The 23,886-nt window shown below is 42.7% G+C and overlaps 1 protein-coding gene and 1 long non-coding RNA gene across 2 annotated transcripts in view; one reads left to right on the top strand and one right to left on the bottom strand.

Moving 5' to 3' along the window:
* Positions 1 to 23,886, top strand: part of LOC110989280 (uncharacterized) — a 38,915-nt gene that overhangs the window by 4,915 nt on the left and 10,114 nt on the right. The window contains 23 exon segments of the mRNA XM_022253554.2: positions 964 to 1,113; positions 1,595 to 1,747; positions 2,438 to 2,578; positions 3,228 to 3,326; positions 3,877 to 4,026; positions 4,800 to 4,943; positions 5,443 to 5,598; positions 12,503 to 12,598; positions 13,020 to 13,169; positions 13,579 to 13,674; positions 14,666 to 14,764; positions 15,601 to 15,696; positions 16,250 to 16,408; positions 17,835 to 17,930; positions 18,310 to 18,459; positions 18,981 to 19,130; positions 20,035 to 20,190; positions 20,740 to 20,835; positions 21,269 to 21,415; positions 22,364 to 22,399; positions 22,402 to 22,521; positions 23,141 to 23,236; positions 23,790 to 23,885. Coding sequence (XP_022109246.2) covers positions 964 to 1,113; positions 1,595 to 1,747; positions 2,438 to 2,578; positions 3,228 to 3,326; positions 3,877 to 4,026; positions 4,800 to 4,943; positions 5,443 to 5,598; positions 12,503 to 12,598; positions 13,020 to 13,169; positions 13,579 to 13,674; positions 14,666 to 14,764; positions 15,601 to 15,696; positions 16,250 to 16,408; positions 17,835 to 17,930; positions 18,310 to 18,459; positions 18,981 to 19,130; positions 20,035 to 20,190; positions 20,740 to 20,835; positions 21,269 to 21,415; positions 22,364 to 22,399; positions 22,402 to 22,521; positions 23,141 to 23,236; positions 23,790 to 23,885 — 2,832 coding nt within the window.
* Positions 6,893 to 9,557, bottom strand: LOC147796396 (uncharacterized). The gene is made up of 2 exons (XR_015428000.1): positions 9,319 to 9,557; positions 6,893 to 8,778 (listed from the first exon to the last, which is right to left on the bottom strand). It is a non-coding gene; the product is annotated as an uncharacterized LOC147796396 (long non-coding RNA).

Below are 23,886 nucleotides of genomic sequence, written 5' to 3'. Positions count from 1 at the left end.
TAAATGCGACAACGTAATGGAATATCCCCACTTGAGTCAATTGTACCATTTTCAATAATTTGAATTTGATTGGACTCGGCCCCTAAGGGCCACCGAGGGTAAGCCAATGGGGTCCTGTGATTTGTTTGAACTTTTTGTGTTTGACAGCAAATGGAAACCCTTTTTACTATATACTAATGAACATATTTGCTCAACTACGTATCGGATTAGCCACAGGTCAAGTAACTCGTCAGATCAATGATCAAATCACACGCTGATTTAGTCAACAATGGTCAGACTAATCAACTATTTGGGGGCCTGCCGGCTGATGGATGAGTCTGTTGGACAAATTGAATATCTACCGTTTGAACAAATATTGGAATATTTGGTTGTACCAAATTCCTCAAAAGCTGTTCTAAATAAACTCTACGTAACTTTGCTAAACGTAAAGAGAAGAACTTAAAAGAAAAGTCGTTTTTGGCCTTATCAATGGTCAAACACATTCAGCTGCCTTTAAGTTTACTTTTCACAACTTAAAACTTTATTTTAGAATGCCATTTTGTAACCAAATAAAATAAATATTTTTTTTTCCCTTTATCCACTGCCTAACTGCTTTTCACCTCCGAATACTTGATCTCTTAAATAAATATTCAATAATTGAAGATATGAATAATTGGCACAGCCCTAAGCCTTCTGTGATTGTTTGCTTGGCCAAAACTTCTTGTGATGTACATGTATGTTGTTTTGGAATGTTATTTACCTCTCTTGGCTAGCATGACAATCACGTAGAGTTTGAGCTGGTAACCTTTGTTCATTATGAAAGCAAGGTTTCTTTGTGCTTAAGAAAAGTCTGTGCTTAAGCAGGTCTATGAAATTGGCCCCAGCTGGGAATCAGTTGGCAACTCTTGGAAATTGCAACAGTCGAACTTGACAAACAGCTAGCATGAACTCATAATCAAGTTAAGTTGTGACTTGTACATGCAGACAATTCTACCAAGCCCGGGCAGTGTCCTACAACCACCGGTTTGGGGGTGGGATTGTGCATAGAGGACTGTACCAGCGATGCTGACTGTGGCCGGAATCACAAGTGCTGTTCTAATGGTTGCGGGCACCAATGCAGGGAACCGGTGACAGGTTTGTTAAAAAGTCAACTGGCTCACCACCTCATCTTTACAATATCGATGGAGCTGTGGAAATCTTTGTACGAAAAAAATTAACACTTATTTTTTGAAAGACAAGCAATTTCAGAGTGCCTAGTATTTGCAGATCTATACCTGAATATAATGTGTATTGGATACAGTACCTGAAAATCATTCCAATTGATTCAGAAAATTTTGCCCAATTTCAGAAACTTTTCAGAGAATGTTCTCCTATTTTGGTCACTTGACCATGATGGCTACTGAACCTAAAGATTTCTAGAACTAGTTAGAATCTGTTGGTCTGGAAACCAGACTTATAAGACATATTTCCAGTTGTCATCCAGGATCTCCCTTTGAGAAACTGGGCTGGGTGCCATGGCTCTTGACCACTAGGAAAGGGTAAAGTGAGGTAATTTGAATTAATTTTGAAACTGTTTGAAATTGGTGTTTATCGGTGTTGACAATTTGTCCTGCAGAGAAGCCCGGTAGTTGCCCTGTGGGCTTGCTGCCGGAGGGAGCTGTAGGAACCTGCGTGGAGCTGTGCGGTCAGGACCAGGACTGCCCTACCTCTCACAAGTGCTGCTCCAACGGCTGCGGGCACGCTTGCATCCAGCCGCTGGATATACCTGGTAGGCACGGACTTATCTAAGAAGATCCCATTACCGCGGTGGTACCATACTCATTCTGTCCATTTTCAGGTCAGAAAAAATTAGCCTTCATAAAACTAGAGAACATTTGACAGTGTTGGAAGTATCAACTTAAAAGGATGTTGCCAACATTGAGACCACAAACTACCTTTACTTGTTCATTCTCTCTTACTTTTTGTGATGGGGAAAATCACTGGTAAAAAGGATATAAATTGCCAATTTGGACGGGGGGGGAGCAGGTTAGCGTAGCAGTTCTTTCCTCGCTTTGCACCAATGAGGCCCAGGTTCGAGTCCCAGCTTATCCCAGGCTTTAAGTGCATTTGGTTTCCAGTCCATACTCGCTCTCGCAGGTATTCTCTGGGTTTCCTCCTGCCTCAAATACTGGACCTTTTCCTAACTCCGTAATGTGATGCTGATTAAAAAAGGTTATGAACAATTGCAGAGTTATTGGCACAAATGGCCTGAGTTGAAAGTGCCATAAAGACATAAAAACAGCAATTCGGACTGAACACGAGTTGGGCTTTCGGCACCCTCCTTTGGCTAAGGAATGGGCCCTTGTCTTGAAACATTCCTGCCTTGAAATTTAACCAAATATTCAAATAGTCTATTGAATGGAAGGTTGAACATTGATTATTGATTCAGCCCTGTATTGTTCTTCTGCCTCATAATCAGTCATTCATGAGGGCTCCTGTCCAGTTATTGACGGTGGATTTGGGATCTGTCAGGAGCTATGCGATAATGATGGCAACTGCACAACCAATCAGAAATGTTGTTCCAATGGATGTGGGCACACCTGTGTCGATGCAGTAAAAGGTAATTGCAATTCCATCGTTCCCGATGAAGTTCATTTGTACATTATGTGTACAGCTTGGACATCTACAATGGTCACTAAACCACCTAACGCGAACCATGCAAAAGCCATGGTTAAGTTTGATATTAAAGTACGTGGTTAACAAGTGCGCAAGTAGTTTGACTCCTATGAATACATGGGAGTCAAAAGCAGTTGGAGTCTTGTTGTTTAGCAGGCCTGAACCAGTACGCTAGGAGGCATATGGCCACATGGCTGTATTTCATCCCCACCCTAGTTGAAGTGCGCCCCCACTGACAATGAAGGGACAGGCAGTTTTCTCTTTAATACAAGTTCTCGTCGGGACAAATATGAAGACAGTTCGTAAAAAATGTTGGTTTGTGGCACGTGCAAGGAACGTCCCGTGCCAAACGTGCACGAACACACAGCAAGTTCCCAACAAAGGGCCACCGTTTGTACTGCATGTAAATACACACCTTAAAGTGAACAGTTAGTCTACTCTGGAGAGGCACAGCCAAATATGTTTGTAGCAACATGTACCTTGAGTAGCTTATTAGCATATGTTAATGAATGGTGTCACAATAAACAGTATGAATGCCCACCATTTCCCAATGAGAGTTGGTAAACAACAGGTTTGAATTGATCGGTCTCCAGAGCCCGAGTGTCCGCCTGTGATGTGCATGATGTGGTGCCCTCATGGCTACCAGCAAGACTCAGACGGGTGCGACACTTGCCAGTGCAACCATCCAACTGGTAAACATTTTACCACTTTCTGCTTCGAAGTGACGGCACCCAATACAGAGCAGTGTTAATACAAGATTCTGCTAATAACAAGGATATTTGTAGGTCCCAATCCTTTGTTTTTCATTGTTTTCATTCCTGATGATACAAGATTCCTGTTATAACAAGGTAATTTGTCAAGTCTTAAGGACCTCTTACTAACAAGGTTCAAGTGTAGTCCATACAGTGGCCATTCATAGCATAGCATCCAGTGCATTGCTAGCAGTCCAAAGAAAAGGCACTTGAGTGCCGTCACTCGAAATCTTGCTGTTAGGAGGTTTTATTGCAACAACATTTACTTCACTCTGTGCAGGGCCCAGCATTATCAATCCTGTAGAAATTATGCCACAGACCAAATAGAGGTCTTGTAAAAATGATCAGTTCAGACCAAGTAGGTCGACCTGTGGCGCATAGGACAACATACACATTTGGCACTGTATGGAATTTGAAATTAACACAAGATCAAGACTTTATATCTATGATCTGATGTGAAGACTGTACCATTATATCTGTTCTCTGGCAGTGATCCATGCTGGTGAGTGCCCTGTCGTTGACGACGGTGCTGGGTTTGGCGCCTGTGTCGAGGTCTGCGATCACGACGGGAACTGCAGCACGACCCAGAAATGCTGCTCCAACGGCTGCGGGCACACCTGCATTGAGGCAGTGCAACCAGGTGATAATATGTTTCCATAACTATATTGTGGGGGCCGGCCAGCCGGGTGGGGGTGCCAGTCTGACTCCACGGTGGTGTGGCTGGCACCCTTGCTGGACCAACTGGGAGTCCCCGCCGCGCCAGCGCTAGGAGGCGTCTTTGGGCGGCCTCAAGGTTGGTTTTTGGTTGTGAGTCTTCGGACGGACAAGTTGATTGTGTTGCCAAAATAAACGAGTTTCGCCCTCGAAAACAGGAGTCCTGAACCTAGTGTGCTTTCTTACCGCCGTGTGAAACCTATTAGACCGTCGGAGCGTTTCAATATTATAGTCGCAGGTGTGTGTCAAGGAACATTTCTAGCTTTCCCGGAAAGCAAATGAAGGATTGGGGTTTGGGTTGACGTATGAGGGCATTGTGTGCAAGATATGAGGGCACAGTATACTATGCTAGAATGTTCCAGGAACTGGTGGATTCCGTGATGCGCTCTCCTATATTTGAAGGCAGTTCTTGAAAAAAGTTGTGAAACTAAGGAAGTGATTCTTTCTTTCTTTTTTTTATTCTTGGCTTTTTCATAGTATCAGTCGGAAGCTAAATGGAGTTTTGTAAAATCCCCTTCCCAACATCTGCTACTAGCATCAGCTGTTTGAAAACTAATGTTTTCAATTTTCTTTGGATTAGAAATGTGTTTCACGGATAGACAGTGGGTAAATATGATTATGTCTTAGGTATGAAATTCACCTCAAGTATCTTTTGGGCATGTAATGATATTGAAATGGGTTGGTCTTGGTTGGTTACAGACCCTGCTACTCTGGGATGTCCGGGCGTTACCCCCAACCAGCTGAGTGTGTGCGTCACCGACTGCAGCATGCACACCGAATGTAATAACTCCCAATTGTGCTGCCCTAATGCCTGTGGTCACCAGTGCATGGAACCAGTGACTGGTAGGATACCGAGAACCCCTTCGCTCAGCAGCACACTCGTCAACATCGTTTCTGGCAACCCATAATTTGTCAGCAAGACAATTTGAAAGTAACTCAGAAAATTTGAGTTTGGACAAGGCAGTAGCTCAAGTCATCATTGAAGTTAACTCTTCAAATACTGTAATTTCAAAGGAAAAGGGAATTGTCAGTAGTTTTGAATTTCCACAAAAGCAGTGTTTCTTGACTGGATTTGGTTTATGGAGATCTTAATTGGGCCAGTGAATTCCTAGTACATATCCTGTTATGTTTATGATTGTAGGTCTTGCTCATAAGTCTTAAAGGCAGCTGCATTATACACGCATATGCTGCTCTTTGACTCTTCAATTCGATTTGCATCATATAATTTAACAGCTTGATAAACACTGAACTTATATGCCAGCTAAACTTTACATTTCCTTCTGGCATTTTATGGATTAATGCATGCTATAAATGTGTATATTGTTTGCACATTGTTTCCCAGTTCATCCAGGCACCTGCCCAGTTGGAGACCTGTCGACTGGCGTCAGCGGGATCTGTTCTGAGCTGTGCCGCAACGATGGAGACTGCCCCTCTGCCGATCAGAAGTGTTGCTCCAACGGTTGTGGTCATGTTTGCGTGACTGCCAACCCCACTCCGGGTATGATGTAAAAATCAAATTGGTTGTGTATCTCAAGCCTATAGTTTCCATTGGTAGTAACAGCACGCAAGTTGTCTAGATGCAGAGAGTTGCGGAAGAGACAGAGTGTGACGTATCAAATGACAGAATTAAATCCCATTTGTTTATGAGCCCTAAGCGCAACCAAGAGCTGGGGTGCAATTTTCCTATAGCACCAGAGGCTCCTTTGGAAGGAACTGCACTTCCCTGCTTCATAAATGACCATGAAATGCGTGCATTGTGGTCGCATAGCTACCAATAAAAATGAACTCTCCCGACCAGCATGGCTGTTTTTCAACCATGAGGGGGTGCTTCTGCTCATGGTGGATATAATCCTACTAAGTTCATGGCCATTTCACCCGTGAAATCACATGCTCTCTGTTGGTCAATTCTAGTTAGTGGTAAAATCATGTGATCATGGAATGCATAATGTTCCCTTTGTTGCGTCGGGGAATTTAAATGCCCCTCTGAATATACGAAGGTTTGATTGATTTTGTATATGAAGAATGAAAGACAACCATAAAGTCACAATGAACCTGCACACCAGTGGGTGTCGCAATCCTTTGTGAACAAGTAGCTGCATCGCGCACTTCCATGTGGGACACAGTGGGTCGTTACTTGCGTACAGATTGTGAGTTGTCGTTTCCCGACGGAAAAAAATGTCAAGTGCATTGTATTTTATATTTATATGATGTATTGACAGATTAGACTTCATTCCTTAAGTCGATGTAAACATCAAGTTTTGGGTCTACCGGTACATTATTTTGTGAAATCTCAGTCAACAACTTAAGATCATAAAGACAAACAAACAAATAAACTGCAGTGGGACTTGGACCTACGACCTCTGGAATACCATACTTAATGCTCTACCAACTGAGCTGTCCAGCCCAACATTGGTAGCTCTTCCAATTTGTCGATGTCTTTGTTCGGGGGTGCTAGTCAGAAGCTATGTAACCTGGAACACCATATAGCCAGGGATCACGACCTGATTACATGATACAACCTGGGAAGTGGTGAACAGGGATCACTCAGGGAGGATACGGCTTTCTGAACACAAATAATAAATCAAACCGCATAGGGAAACTGACTAAGTGTGTACAAACGATCTTAAAGATGAACAAAGATGCAAAAAATGATGTTTCAATCAAGTCGCTGTCTCGTGCAAGGCTTAGTGGTCGTAGCAGTGTGTGATAAATTTCGTGCTCCTTGCGGGGGGGGGGACTTTCAGATGTGATTATGGAGATCGAAGGAAGAATTTTGAAGGTAAATATACAAATTTGATATTTCCCTTTTCAAGAAAGTCTTGATTTTTCTATTAGATCTACATGTAGATAAAGGATATGACATGGGGTATGACACATTGATTTGAATGTATTGTACATAAAAACAGTTGTAGTGTAGATAGATTGTATGATTCCAAAGCACTAGAGTAAGCATTACACGACTCTTGACATGATAGAACTGGTAGTGAAATGTAGGCCTGTTACTGAAAACTTTACTTTTCAAGAGAAAGTAAACGCAAAATGGAGTATTTAATTACTTTATACACAATTATCTCCTATTTATTTACAAACATGACAAATTTTTCCATGCAATTCTGTGAACTTTTGATTACTGTACCACGACTGTGGCAAGCTCCAAAAGTAAAAAGTGAAACTTCAGTCAACCCATGTTCACAGGGGAATGTGATTAAGATTAGGACCTGACAAGTGATGTGGGTTCCAGAGCAGATGTACATGTACACAAAGATATTTTTTCAGTATTAACAGGGTATTCTCAGTCACAGGTTAATCATGTTAAATGCACGTGTCAAGTCCGAAGTTATTACATGTATTCACAGGTTGAGACAAGTCAATAATAATGTACATGCCATGACTTTCTAGGAGCCTTTGCACATCGTCTTGGATGTGTTCTGATAGTGTAAACCAGCATGCTTTGCTTACATGCCAATACATGTACTGTCAGGATGTCTGACAAGTTGGACGCAACTAGAAGTAGGCCTACATGCACGTCACCTTTCACCAACATTGGCTCAGTCGTGTTTTTTGGTTTTGTTTTTTCAAGTGCGGTATAAATAGAAAAGACACCCCATTCATTCACTGCGGGAACACTGCTGGGAATGAATGAAAGCTATACATGAGTGCATGTACTAGTACATGTAGATAGTTATAAGAACACATGTATGTACATTTAATCCACATAACTGCTTATGTTTGGCAATTACATGCGAATCTATCCGGTTCGTAAGTGACTTCGTCACAAAGGTGGATGCGCCACGATTTGCAGGCCCCCATTGGACGATCACTGAAGTTGTGCGTTAACCTCCAGTTCCATGGTTCCATGTAAACGATGACCAATGCATGTACACGTAACTCTATGTGCAGTGCATGTGCAGTGGGCGTGGTTTAAACTGAAGTGGCGTCACACTTACGAGCCAGATACACACATGGGCATGTGTCTGTACATGTACCAGTATTGTAAAGTACATCTCGTGCTCAAAACTAAAATCAAAGTAAAAACAGTTTCTACGATACTGAGGCACAGCAATTAATGAATCAAAACATGTACAATGAAGTTTGACAAAACCATGACGGTTGAGAGTGAAACTTGAGTTGTTCCCAGTTCCAGTGCATATTATTGTTTTCTTACTGCACTTTCAGGCAATGGAAGGTTCCTTCCTACATAGTTCTGGAGTGGTGGCGACATGATGGCAGCGTATGGTGGCCGTGAGCTTCTGAAGTTCTCGCCTACTCCAAGCTTGTGCAACCCTCTCGTTACAGTTTAATTCTGTGTGTGTTGGTTTCCCCGCCTTGTTCATTTAGTAGCCCCGAAGCCCACTTTCAATCTGGCTTATTGCTCGATGGCATGATGAAGTCCAGCAGATGAAGTCTAGGTGTTACCGGATAAGGGAGAAGTTGTCTATAAGCGGCCATGAAGTCCCTCATGCTTGTCTCTGTAAACCAAATAAATTACTTCTCCTCGAGGCCTTTCTGGATTCACTGTTGCTGTTTCATCTGGGGCGTGATCACTCAGGTTGTTGCTCTTTGTCCCCGGCTGCCCCATGGAGCTGAGATAACTGCCTGTCTACCACATGGCAAGCACTTTCAAAAGCATCAATTTCTTGAAGACTCTGAGCGAAATATGCAGTTTCGTCAGGATGACCTACAGATGAAATGAAATGCTAGAATGTTACATGTACATTGTATTTTTAATAAACAAATGATTAAACCTAACATACATGTATACCAACAGATTTTGTGTCAAATAATGTTGCTTCCAATTTACACGGTCGGTTTCAATCGGCACAAGGGGACGGAGAACACTTCAAGAAACATCTTTAGCACAATGCTGGATTCCTCCATCTTTCAGGAAGTGATGGCGGTTTGCTTTGCAATAATTATTCAGTATTATTGTGGTGGGAGACAAACCGGTCCTTTTCTGCAGTTGTGCACGTGCTCAGAACTAACATGTATGCCTAGAACTGCACCGTCGTGCACGCCCACATCAACCAAAAAGGACCGTTGTGTCTGCTGCCACTGCATATCTCAAAGTCTCCCATTATGTCCTGCAGGTGATGAAATTTACTATTTAAATTTTAATCAAACATGCATTTATGCAGCTGCACTAGTATTTTTATAAGCATGTTTTGAAAAATTTTGTTTGGAAATCAAGTTGAAATTTATTGTGAAATGAAAATCTTACCCGACCACCAGTTGTTGTGGCACTGAGTTAGTCGATCATCGTCTTTTAACTTTAGTTACACGTATGTCCACTTCTCAGCAATATCTTGTATAACTTTTGGTATGGGTTCTCCATGCTGGCCGCATTTCACATGGTCTTTGAGTTCGCTGCAGCAGTTCTACAGTTCTAGTTCTTATACATAAGATTGTGAATCTCTGCTGCCTTGATGATTACAAATTTAGGACTAGGCCTAGCTTGTCAGTAGGTGGAATATTCAATAGTTTGACCGCATGTATGACTGATCACGACTTCCAGGTTGTCAAGTAGAATGCTTAGAGCTCGGGGACTCTTTGTGATTTGGTCGTACTTAATGTCAGCCGTGCACTCTGGACACGTCAAACTGGACATGTCAGGCTTGTCAGTGATGTGCTTGAATGCATGCTGGAAGTATGCAGTGAGGCAGGCGGCACAGAAGTAGTGCTCACAGGGGGTCTGAACACATGGCCTGCTCAAAATACACTGACAAAGGCAACATATGAAAATGCTCCCATCTTCGCTGCTGGGGATCAAGTCCAAACTAACAGGCTGTTGTTTGCCCGAATCACTTGATGCTCCACCAAGGTGTGCAAAAATGTTTTCATCGGTGCAGCCGAAAGGACTTTGTGTGTCCTGTACCGGTTGACAAGATGCCAAAGATCGTCGTCTCTTGACGTGCTTGTGTGAACCGCCCCCCTTTCCTTGCTTACGTACTAGCTCACACACAAAGCATGTTTCACTGTGTGGAGGCCAGTCGGATTGGATTTTCTGATTCACAAGGAGTTTATTTACATCATAGTGTCGAGTAGCCCCTGTGAAATGGCGGATTTTTCTGGCGCATCTCTCACAAGTAAAGGCTGGGTGCTGGTCTGGCCTGTCGTTCCACGTACTCACTTGAAACACAGCGAGGATTTCCCTTCGAACAATGCTGCAGGGGAGTGGCTTTCGTTTTGGCTTTCTCTGTCCCGGGTGCAGCCTTTCTGTACAGATTCTACAAATCTTCCCAAGCGACACTTGATGAAATTGAAAGCTCATTGCGACTAATAACGCATTTTGCAACAACTACCAAAATCTGAAAATGGTTACTCAGACATTTCGTTGAGGAGTGAGCCCGCGCCAACAGTTTTTGTAGCGCGCGCTGTTGCGTTGGGTCGGCTGGTACCCGCGCTTCTTGTTGTCACGTAATGGTACATTATGAACCAGCGATCCAACTCGGACGTGATGCTAGAACCACCAGTCCGAAATCTCCCGGTGTAACGCGAGAACTCGTCAGGCTATTTTCAGGGTTGTTGACCCATGGAGGTAGAATTGACCCAACAAAGAAAAGAAATGTCGCTTTAAATTTCTTATTTATAATTCATGTATTGCCGGATATACTTTGTTTCAAGGATCGTTTTCATGTCCTCTGGTTAGGCCAAGGGCATCGTAAGTATCAGCGCTCGGTGAAATTGTCACCGCAAATTCACCCAAAATGTCTGTGGATGAATTCTCTTCTTGTATTTTTATTTCAGCGTTGTATTTTGACCAACTTTTGTCACGAATGACGGGTAAACCTCTGCACAAATCTATGAACGATTGCGACGAAACTGGACACGGCGCCTGTTTCCGTTTTGAGGAGCGCCTTGTTTGTGACGTCACTCGCATAACCGGAGTTAGTAAATAACAAACCAATACTCGCTGAAAGTTTTGCCGTGCCCGGCGTGCCCCGGCGCCGGGGCACGGCGGGATCGATGTGTGATGCGAATGCGGTTATTTCATGTCCTTGGCCCAGTTTTTTCCAAAGTGTTTAATTGCTGTTTTAATTTCAATTTATGCATAGTGAACCTGTGGTTTGTAATTTGTGGTATGCTTTTTGGTTGAGCATCTCCTAGTGACCGTGGAGAAAGTACTTTTACTAGGCCAGTGTGCTGTCATTCTCAGGCTTCAACTTTTTTCCCCCTATCTGATGTGAAATTGTAAGCGTAATAGTAAGTCTGATAGTGCCACAAAACATCACGTAAGATGTATAAAAGAGCCGGAGCCAAATGTTACAGGATTTCACTTTAGTTTAGACACTTCAGGCCTATACTTGGGTATTGGTTTCAGAAACAAGCTTGAGACGGAGATGGAGTTGAGTATTGAAAAATGGCCCATGTTAGACATGTTAGAGAGATTATCTGGTTTGTAAGTGTGACGTTACTTCAGTTTTAACTACGCCCACTGCACATGCACTGTACATACAGTTACATGCATTGATCACTCCATACATGGAGCCTTGGAACCGGACGTTAACACGCAACTTTAACGATCGTCCAATGGGAGCCTACAAATTGTGGCGCATCTGCCTTTGTGACAAAGTCACTTGTGAACCGGATTGGCTGTCAATCGTACCAGTGTACAAATTGCTTGTTTTTTTGTGTGGGGGTTATTACTCTGACGACTCAATGAAGACAATTTTGGCCATCATTTAACATCTCCGACTCTTATCGTCCGTATCTGTGCCAGTTGCATTAAATTTCCAGTTGACTGCATCTGTGTAGTTGACCTTGGATATAGACCAGTAAATAGGGCTTTGCATACTGGGCCCATACAGGATACATAGGGACAGCTTTTGACTTGGTCTAAGTTTTGTGGACGTCCACTACATTTATGAACTGAAATTGTACCTTTGATGTGTGGGATTGTATACTCGGGGACCCCCCAGTTTTTGACATGTTAATCCTGCAAAACTTGTAAGCCCCCCCCTCCAAAAAAGCAAAAAAACAAAGGCAGTACTCTTTATTGTGGAGACCCAGGCTATATGTTAAAAATTTCAAACTTTGAATTGTGAGAAAATGTGACTTTCTTACTGATAAACCAGCCATGCAAAGTTTAATCCACCATGTGTCGCATTAAAACACAGTTTCCCTTCATACAGGTAATTTCCCTCAAAACCCTACCCTTTTTGACGTCAACCCTACACTGCAGTTATTGAACATGATGTCACAGCCATCTATCCATTATTGATGGAGTGTACATAGGGCCCTGTTTATGATACAGATGTTTGTGTACGTCAGGAACTGTTTAGCAATGTTGCCTGCATCTTTTAAGTCGCAATGGAAAACATGGCTTCAGTTACTGTCATCAATGATTTCACTGTTATCACTTCAGATTTGTGGTCCTGATTTCTTTTTTCTTATTCACCATTCAGACGCTTGCCCTGACGTGACCTGTCGGATGTTCTGTCTATTTGGTTTCAAGAAGGACTCTAATGGCTGCGACATATGTGAATGCTACGAGCCACCGGGTACGCCACAGAAAAACTTGTAAATCGGCACCTTTTGTGTTGAGTTGAATTGTCAATTTGATCCTGTGCCAAGAAGTAGGCCTCGTACAAATCAGTCAGCTGCATTTTGAAATTACACATAAGTGCATGAACAATGGTAATGGTTGCAACCACTTCCCATGAGTTTTGTGTGATTTGAAGCTGCAGCCAAATAGTTCAGACATGTCCATAGAAGTCCATGCTGCCTTCATAACATTCCCGTGGTGCCAGGCGCAAGCGTTACTAGGCCTGTGCATGTTAACCTCTCTAAAAACAGGCAAGGATTCATTATTAATTTAATCAAGAGAAATGGATATAAAATGTAAATGTATAAAACGATAGCCAGTTCCGTCTGAAAATGCCTGACAAGACGGAAGTCATTTGTTCATTTGATGTGTTTCAGCCGCTCATCCTGGTACCTGCCCCATTGGTGTCCTGCCTCAAGACATGATTGGAGCGTGTGTGGAAAGTTGCCACGACGACGGCGACTGCGCTGCTCATGAGAAGTGCTGCTCTAATGGATGTGGCCACAGTTGCGTGAATGCGACAGCTAGTAAGAAACTCAAATGCAATCACATATTTAAGAACCTTTCTTTCAAAAGAATGTTGCCATAACAAGGAAGATTTTTGTATGGTCACAGGACCTCCCACTCAAATTTTTGCCTCAGAAAAATGCCAAAAATGTAGAGCATGGAAAAGAATAATATCAACCCTAACTTTGCCATACTTTAGAGCTTGTCAAGAACCTTATAGTGCCCTTTTTTTATCTATTTAAAATTTGAAAATAAGAGAACAGCTTTGAAAGGATATCATTAGACCAGCATCAAATGCGTCTTTTTGCATGCTTCACAGGTCTAGTCCATATCTTTCAGATATCTTTTCAATTTCTAATTTTACCAGAGAGCTGATAATTCTGTTCATTCTTTATAACACGTGTGTCAAATTTGGTTCCGACTTTGTAGTCTTGTGTCCAGACTTCATGTGTGCTATCTACTGTGAGTACGGATATCAGCTGGACCAGAATGGCTGCAGCACATGCATTTGTCTGGAAGAGCCAGGTATTCAGAACACATCCAGCAAGTTTATTTTCTTGGTTGATATACCGGCATTTGTTCTTCAACCGTGCATACATTCTTGGCCCTACGGTGGAAGAAATGTTGAGTTTGTCTTGTTTTCAAGAGGAGGGCAATTTTGTCTCTATTGTGCATGTGTGGAGATCATGATCGTTATGTGTTACATTTCTCGAAAATGAAACTTAAAATGCTCAGGCTACCTAATGATAGAATCTTTCACAATGTAAAATTTGAGGAACGTGTAATGCTTTTCACTCCAAAAAGTGTCCGTTTTCATAAGGATGCCAAACTGAGGGGTACATCAAAACCAAGAGCCCAGTTTGCTCTTTCCACTCCGGCGGCTTGAGTCATTTTCAAAGAGCAGGTCACGTGGTCATCTTCTGTAATTCCCCATAACACTGTGGCTAAAACTTCTAACAGACAGCCAGTGACCCTCAGAGATGCATGGTTGATTTCTTTCAGGGTTATGAAAAAATCTCTCACCACAGCAGTTACGATTGTGTGCTGCACCATCATTGTATTAAACATTGACTGTTGTCAAGTGCCCTGCAGTAGCGTAGCGAGGGGAGGATGTGCCCCCCACAAATTCCCAGTGCCCCCTCAGATGCCCCCCCTCCCGCTGGAAAACTGGTGAATGGATATTAAACAAGGCTAACAAAAACTTGCCCCCCAAAACCACACCACTGAAAGCTGGTGCCCCCCACCCATGAGATGCTGGGCCCCCTTTGTGCCCCCACTAGTACAATCCTAGCTACGCCATTGGTTCCATGATCTGATCAGATTTTGTGAAAAGAGGGTTGTCTGCTGCCCTCACCTGTCAAGTAAGAGATAGTGAGCAAGTCCATCCTTTTCACATTCATTTCTTCACAGTAGCATTTTTTTTGTTCCAGACATCAGTGGGTTTGCACAATGTTAAAGACGCACATGAAAGTTCTTTATGAAGAGTATTTCTCTTTCACCTGTTCTTTGCTGTTAGAGGTCTGCAGGGAGGTGTTCTGCGCCATGCATTGCCCCTATGGATTCAAGAAGCTAGCTAATGGATGCCCATACTGTGAATGCCAGGACACGCCCACAGGTAATATTGGTTGGCAAGGACTTTCTCAACTTCATCATTACAAATGGTATTTTTTCACAGCAAACTTGTCCAAGGTGTGGTATTGTTGTTTTAGGATGAAAACGTGTACCATCTTTATTGAAAAAGAAGATATCTGAAAACCACAGTCATTTGTCCCTCGGTGGCCACTCAAGGTTTGTGTGACCCTTCTTTTCACATGGTTCCTTTTTTTTAACAGTTTGAAACAGCGTCATATATAGAGCTATATTTACTACAACCATTGCTCTCTGCTACAATAGCTCCTAGATGTAGCACAGGGATGCTTGAAAGAATACCCAACAGTGTAACTAGACCATTCCAAGGAGATGTCATTTATGTGGGGCCAGTGGGCTCACATAGGCCTACGATTTAATTTGAGCAAGTGCACGCACTTATGCAAGTCACAACTCCCTGTTGGTTGGAGAGGCGCGCATGTATCACTTGCATCCAAACAGGATGGCTCCACAGTAACGGCTTCTTATTCTTTCTGTGGATTTGTCAGTAAATGCAGTGGAAATCTGTTATTAAAGTGCCGGGACAGTTGTAGCCATCGTCCATTACTGCATACAGACATTGCTACAATGTGATTTATGTAAACTGGCATGGAAAATCCCTGCATGTTTACACATCATGTGGACATGACGTAATCATAAACAGCTAGCTCACGATTATGTTGACGCTTCTACAACCATGTTATTTGAGTAGCAAACATGTTAGACACAGAAATTTAAAACACTGTCTCACTCACCTGGAAGATAGACCAAATGATTGTCTTGTACAAGTGCTATGCGCCTCTGTTTTTGATCGTTCGTCGTCAGAATGTCCGGAGGTGATGTGTATGATGTATTGTGAGACTGGCTACCAGAGAGATTCCAACGGCTGTGAAGTTTGCCTGTGCAATGAGCAACGTCCTAGTAAGTGATTGAAATCACGAGTAGACATTTTAGTCCTCATCAGGCAGAGTCTTTGTGCAGATGTCTGTACAAGTCCCGTATGCCTGTGTCAAGCTGTGTGCCCCAAGGAATTTGGACATCCTCCTCATAAATATACTTAAAACGCTCGGTTCAAGGTAGTCTTTAGGCTTGTCTAAGACAGATTTCTGGAGCCACCGGTACTGCCACAACTGAGTATCAGCATTTTGACGCAAAGCCCAGGCCCTAACTCCGTAGACACCAACATTTCGGACTTAGCCTCTGTAGTCTTATGGACCACTTCCATTGAAGTGTATCATCAGAGGACTTGGAAAACTTTACGTTACTTTACTTTAGAGCAGATGTGGCTCCCTACATTCAGAAGCATGCCTGTTGTCCTGATACTGATAGTTATACCAATGTATTTTATCATTACGAGTTAATTATTAGCATATCTGGATTGGAAATATCAGACCCATTTTGCAACATATGAATGCACAATACTGTAGGATACATTTGAAAATATTTTGATATCATGTTGTTTTACTGCTGACAGTCATAAGACCTGGGTCATGTCCGAGAGTCGATGCAGATGATGTGGGATTCGGGATGTGTGCCGACATGTGTGACAATGATGCTGAATGCCCCACCAATCAGAAGTGTTGTTCCAACAGCTGCGGCGGCCACCAGTGCGTGGATGCGGAGAATGTCCCAGGTAAGAGGGCCTGTGATTGGCATAAGGACCCTTTTTTTTCTTTTTAAATGAAGTTTTGAAAATATTTCCATTGTGAATAGAGGGTTTGCATGGCTGCCATCTTGCAGGTCAGTGCTTCTGTTCCACAGGTAATACACAAAATAGGTTTGCCTGAGGAACAATAGAACTGCTGTGCAAGATGGCTACCCTTCGAAGTGTAGTGACACTTTTGTGACAAGGTCTCAGCCTTGCACTCTTTTTCCTGTCAAATCATAGTTCAGTTACTTCAGTATTCCAACAGCGCATGTCCTAAATGAAGCAAATCCCAAACTACATTCAGGACTCGCAATATGTGTGCAAGAGGTCTTCCCTTCCAGCGCAGCCATGTGCCAACTCATAACTTTGCTTTGTTCTTGAAGGCACTTACTTTTTGAGATACTAAACTGGCTCATTTTGACTGTGTAACCACTGTGATCAGAGGCAAAAGGTTAATTTTAAAAGAGTTCAAGAATCCTGTGTACATTTCTCCTTTACCACCACAACTCATTTTTTTCTCCGTGCTGGACAGTCATGAGTTTTCATGCAGATGTCTTGAAGACAGTGGGCATCAATTTTATGAAAATTGCAAGTACTGATGTCATGAGATGTCTATATGTGACCCGCTCTGCAAAAAGGGTAATAAATCATGCAGTGCCAAGACATGTTATGACCTGTTCTATTCGGAGAGGGCAACATTTCTTCAAAAATGTGTTTTTGTGTTTTTTTCATTTAATACTTTCTATAATTTGTATATTTCCAGAATTTGTGACTACAAACATGGATACTGATGAATAAAGATGGAAAATTGATCATTCATTTAATCCTACATAGCATTGTGTTCCCAATCGCTACAATTCAAGAGCTTTTTCTCAAATAGTGCTTTTATTGAATCCAAAAATGTGGATATACAAATGTCTATACATATATCCAGAATGCAGCGCACTGCAGGGGTCATTCATGTATCAAATTGTAGCTTTTGATGTACAGAATCCAGTCATATCAAAAACTCATAACGTGAATCTGGCGACTTATTACCCATTTTTCTAGAGCTGGTCAAATATTCTAGAGACATTAGGTCCAAAAAGTGTTCTCATTGAAGCATACTCCATGCAGGGGGGCGCCGACACATGTGAGAACACAAACTGTAACAAAACAACAAGACAAAGAAAACCGTTAACTGTCACTTTGCAGAGGAACTCATAATTGATGGGTTTACATTAATGCCAGGCTTTAAAAAGATTTTAATGGGGCAGCTGTTGGGTCATGAACGGGATCGCAGAACTTGATCACTGATCACTCAAGTGTACATGCTAGCTCTTTTAACTCCAGAAAAAAAAGACATTTTTTACTCATGCATTTTTCAGACCTCTTTTATATAAAGATAAACATTCATCCCTATGTGCTGCAGTTGAGTGTCCGTCCATGCATTGCATGATGTGGTGCCCTTATGGTTTCCAGAGAGACCAGAATGGATGTGATTTGTGTCTCTGCAATCAACAAACAGGTAGGATGACTGCTGAGTGTATCAGTATAGGAGCTTGGAGGAAACACTTCAGATTTTTTTTGGGAAACATTTCTATTTTGTTGGGATCACTTTCTTCAAAACTAAAAAGATTTCAAATTGTTTTATTGTTTTCCTTTGAAAGGCGATTGTCGTTAAAAGGGCACGTGGATCACTTCGTTAATCATAGATGTGATTGTTGTATCATGCGATACGTAAATAGGATATGTACCAATAGGAAGAGCAATCTCCTTGTTAACCTTGTAAACTTGTTTGTCTTATTAATGCATTTGTTTTTGTGTCATGTTGTTGAATGGTGCTCTAGTCTTGGCCATACTACATCACAAATACTCTTTTTCGATTATTTATTCATGGTAAATAGAGATTCACACAGGGTCCTGTCCGCCTGCTTCCGCTGACAGTTTTGGCGTCTGCTCTGAATCCTGCGAACACGATGGATCGTGTGCGCCATCGGAGAAATGCTGCCCCAACAGCTGCGGGGCACGCCAGTGCACACCTGCAATCATGACAGGTATAATTTAGAAATCACTGTAACGTCTGTGCACAAATGGCTCAGTATGTTAGTTTGCTCCACAAGGCAAGGGTACTGTGTGTCCCATTGTTTGCCGGAAAATAATGCTCTCCCATTTGACAGAGCACAGGCTTTTACAGCCAAGAACAAAAGATTGACTACCGAGGATAGGGAAATATCTTCAGTTTCCTTTGTGCAGTTATACCCTGCCCTGTGTCCAAAACTGCGGCTGTGGGTCATGGTAGTGGATTTTGAACGTGGTGTATGTTGCTCGAAAAGTGCTGAAAATGTTCAATTTGCTTGATGATATTTCAAAATTGACCCCTTCAACCATTGATATGGTTCGAAAGTTTGTTGCTGGTGGGTATACTTTGCCCCCCCCCCCGAAGTAATATGCCCCCTTTCCGGAGATATCTTTATTGAGGGGTATGCTCGTACTGAACAAATTAAGCTTTGCTGGTGGAACGGGCACACTACTTTAGCACGTTAAAAACAATTTTGTCGTTTCGGTGGGTGCATAGAAGTGAAGCCTGGAGCATGTCCTGAGGTTACAGACGGTGGCCTTGGCCTGTGCCTGGAAGCTTGCTCCGCTGACGCCAACTGCACAGGCTCCAAGAAATGCTGCTCCAACGGCTGCGGTCACCAGTGTTCAGAAGCTGTTGACAGGCCAGGTAAATCGAACAGATTGTAACATTAATTAGCACCAGCACCGTAGTGTTTTTCTATAGTACTCACTGGTACAATGTACATGTATGTCGTAAAGAGCGTGTGAGCAGTTTTGCAGAAGTCAGGTGATTTCAGGGGGTACAGGGAGTAACAGCCAGGTGATTTCAGGGGGTACAGGGGGTAACAGCCAGGTGATTTCAGGGGGTACAGGGGGTAACAGCCAGGTGATTTCAGGGGGTACAGGGAGTAACAGCCAGGTGATTTCAGGGGGTCCAGGGGGTAACAGCCAGGTGATTTCAGGGGGTACAGGGGGTAACAGCCAGGTGATTTCAGGGGGTACAGGGAGTAACAGCCAGGTGATTTCAGGGGGTACAGGGGGTAACAGCCAGGTGATTTCAGGGGGTACAGGGGGTAACAGCCAAACAGCCAGGTGATTTCAGGGGGTGCAGGGCGTAACAGGCAGGATAATTTTAGTTTCAGGCAGTTTGATGAAAGGATTCAATTCTTCACAGAATGTACTGCAGTGGGTTATGCAGTGTGGGGTATGGTTTTTTTTAATTGTTTTATGTGGTAAGTAGCACAATGCTATCTGAAAGATTGTGGGAAAAAAATCAACTCGCTGAGGTCGGACTTAAACAACCTTCTTTTATTGGCATGTTTACATGTATCAACAACCTGAGGACTGATGAGGTGGCTGCATGGCCTTATCAAGCAACCTGGTACAAATCCACTGAGCAGTGGATTTAGCCTCAGTGATGAAGTTATGGGGACTGCTGCACTTGTAAGCAGATAATTTTGGGTTCAAATCCTAGCTCAGTCGATAAGGTACTGGTTACAGCATTCCAGGGGTTATAAGTTCGAATCCTGCCTCCGCAATTACCTTTTGATGCTTGTTGTATTTCCACAAAGTGGTGCGGCCAGGGGTGTGTCCTGTAGGCTCTCTGCCAGAAGGCGTCAACGGCATCTGCGTTGACATGTGTCAAGATGATAGCGAGTGCTCCGACAATCAAAAGTGTTGCTCCAATGGCTGCGGCCTGGTCTGCATGACCAGCTTCAGAGCACCAGGTGAGTTGATGAATTCCTCACAAATGAATGGAATGGAGGGATTCGGAGACCATGTTCAGTAAAGATTAGGTTGGGAGAAAATTGTGGACATCATGTTGTAGAAAAAATAGCTGTGGGCCATAACTGCATGTATAAACCTCCCGTGCAAAGTGTGTGTTGGTGGCACTATACCTGACTTGTTGACCGTCCATTTGAAACAAGCAACTGCTTGGATCAAACTTAAAGAAGATAATCTCGAACATAAATTGTTCTTGCATATATTGCTGGATTTATAGGCTCAGAGCATCTATAAGTCCACCTCCAGGGGTGAAATGTGAAGTAGTCATGTCATACTGAAGGATGCTGGAATTCTGTGTGCATCCCTGTCAAGTGAAGATGATTGTGCACATTGTGTCGGAAATTGTTTGCACACTTTTCCTCATCATTTGATTGCCAAAGACATTGCCCACACACTTTTGCTGGCCCCCCTTAATTGAGTGGTCTACATTTTGGCATCTCACGTCTGTGGATATTGAGATGGAAATATGCTGAATATTGTTCATGCTGTAGATACCTGTGGCGATGTAATGTGCAGCATATTCTGTGACTATGGGTTCAAGAGAGATGACAACGGCTGTGATGTTTGCATTTGCAACGACCCTCCAGGTAGGCCTCATGTAACAGGTATTGGAAGTTGACTAAATCCCGAGGCTTTTAAATGATGAAACCAAAGAACCTTGGCATAACATCTTTAGCTGAAATGCATAACAAAGATACCTTTTCTAGCGTATTACTTACTGCTCCATTTTCAATATTCTCTCAGAGAATCTTACATTCACAAGCCCACACTTAAAATATTTCCAGCCCCCAACTATCTTAACCCCACCTGAAACTGGCATCGAATAACCTTTTGATGAACGAGTGAATATTTCCATTTCTGTAGGTAATGCGTTATTTATTACATCCCACCAGCAAGTGTTTGAGTATCATCATTACAGACATTGCATTCCGGCTGCACACGTGATGAAAACCCAGAAACGGATAGACAAGTTTATCCTGGCCTCCTGCTCACCTCTCTGTTTTCCCCCCTTTTTCACAGTGTTGCATGTTGGTGAATGTCCAACCAGCAGCGGAGGTTTCGGCATTTGCACTGATCTATGCACGTCCGACGGCAACTGTGAGCCGCATCAGAAGTGCTGCTCCAACAGCTGCGGTCACATGTGCATGGATGCTGTCAACATTCCGGGTAAAGCATGACACCTTTCAAGTTCTTATCCCCTTTTGGGTTCATGGGATAGGGTGCTGATATATGCTGTCAATAGTATAATTAAAATAATTGACATTACTCGCACGAAAGCCATATCTTTATCATGTTCCTTATTTCTTTATTAATTCCTTATTAATCTGTTCTAAATGGGTGGTGCCAGACTCCTTTGAGTTCCATGCCAATCTGTGATTTTTTAAAATGTTATTTAAATGTTGTTTGCATGTCACCACATTTCCATATTTTTCGAATAACTTTTATTTTTTTGGTTGAATTATTAAGCTGAATTTTATGTAATTCTCAAGCTATCAATGTGCTTTAAGACTGCCAAGTCCCTATAATGACCCATAACCACTCCAGAGCATGGCCTGTTGAAAGATCAGTATCCCAAGGCGCCCATATGGTCACTGTCAGAAACTCGATCTCAGTGTTTACAGATTGCTGAGAGGTCACGGCTGTTGGGGTTGTGACTGGTATAACTTGTACATGTACTTCCACAGCAGCTAATGAAAATGTAGTTAGAGATGAAATGTGAGGGATGTATTAGCTACCATAAAGCAGTCGTACAGGTTCAGGCATGACCAAGAACTGACCTGGTGACTATCTATCACCACATGGAGTTACGGTGTTATGTGGGGGGCGTGGCTGGTTAAAACATTTAGATATTATAAATTACATATTGTAGATAATTCATCACTGTAATCGAAATTAATCTGTTATGAAATTTCTCTCATAGGTTCCCAAGATGAATAAGGTTAATGGCTTGTGTAACCTTTTTTGAAGTTCTTGCTTGATTATGTTGATAGTCAATCTCACCTTAAACCTGATGATGCCTTTCTACATTTTAAGATGAATTTTACATATAATTCCAGTGGAACCTGCCCTATGACAAATTTTGAATAAAAGTCGGCTCTGGATTTTATGTGACAGTTGTACATCCTGGATCCTGTCCCCTGGGGTCCTTGGCTGAGAGTTGTCTGTGGGGGTGTGCGTGGATCTGTGTGATGGGGATGAGGACTGCGACTCGGACATGAAGTGTTGCTCCAACGGCTGCGGGCAGCAGTGCCTGAAAGCAGTCGACGTCCCAGGTTTGTTGTCATTTGCAGCTCTAGCAAATTTCATGATGGAGATTCCTGTCACTGCTTCTCAGTCCTACCTCTAGAGCTAGGTCTAGGTCTGGGTCTTTGCCAATCGTCATCACTTCAGAAAAAACATGCAGATGTAGTTCTAAAAGTCCATAGTGAACACACCCCTGTGCTCTGAGAACTAGAACTCCCTAAATAAGTTTTAGTCAAAATACTTGGTACTGCGGTGTGGTATCATGATTCACTGAACATTGGCCACCATTACAGTTGGTACGCCTACATGGTCATAACAGCGGTACTTTGCTTATTGTATACTTGTCAATAAAGCATCTTTTCGTGCAAAATAACTTAGAACATTCCAATAGGTAGGCAGGTATATGGTGCGAGTGGTGTTCAAATTTTTCCCAAGCCGCTTCATTTGTCATCAATTTTCTCCTTTCTATTCGAATGTTGACAAATTTCCATTCTTTAAAATCCTACTTGGCCTACCAAGTTCATGTATGTATTATGGCTTGCTTTATCTTTAACTACAGGTGAAAGATTAATGTTTTCAAACTCACTGTAGTTTTGCAAAAGGATTTGTGCAATTCGAACCTTGAGTATGCATTGCTTTTCTCTGCAGTCGTCTGTGCTGAAGTCCTATGTATGATGTTCTGTGCCCACGGCTTTCAGAAAGATGATGATGGTTGTGACATGTGCTCTTGTAACACTGAACCAGGTTAGAATTTCTGCAAATAACCTGTTAGAAATTTGTTTAAAAATCAAGGGCAGGTTCAATCCACCTTCTGCTCAGTTCTTGTACACTGGAAGCATCGGTTCGAACTACTCTGATCAAGTTGGAACAGTGTGTCACGAGTGTGCTCAGCATTCACCTGCAGTTCTCTATGCAGAGACTCTCAAAATGGAGCAAACATTTCGAGAAGATTATCATTGGTCATCAATCCATCATGAAAGGAGGTAGCCCAAAGGAATCGTAGATCACTGGCACAATTATACTTCAGTTCTCCGGGATAGAGTGAAGTCGTTTTTGTAAAATGCCTTGCCCGGGTATAAAATGCCCTGCCCGCGAACAACAAAAAAGCCTGATCCTTTGAAAGGGCTCAAACCTTGTAACATAGTGCATGTGAACCAGACTGTTTCTGGTGCTTCACCAGAATCAGAAAAATTGACCAATAGTACTGCAACAGAATGATGTAAACAGCATTCACTGTCGAGTTTATGCAGTGCGTGTCAAACTAATACAAAAATGTGCCATTGTTTTCCTGTTTCAGTGACTTGTCCGCCTGTCTTGTGCCAACGATTCTGCGAGGACGGAGCTGTTGTTGATGAAAACGGATGTGACACGTGCCAGTGCAAAGGAGACCCAGG

The sequence above is a fragment of the Acanthaster planci genome, linkage group LG16 (genome assembly GCF_054643075.1).
Source record: "Acanthaster planci isolate LZ-2023a linkage group LG16, COTS_SCS, whole genome shotgun sequence".
Classification (NCBI taxonomy): Eukaryota; Metazoa; Echinodermata; class Asteroidea; order Valvatida; family Acanthasteridae; genus Acanthaster; species Acanthaster planci.
The sequence above is the reverse complement of the archived record's forward strand: the minus strand, read 5'-3'. Positions and strand labels throughout refer to the sequence as shown.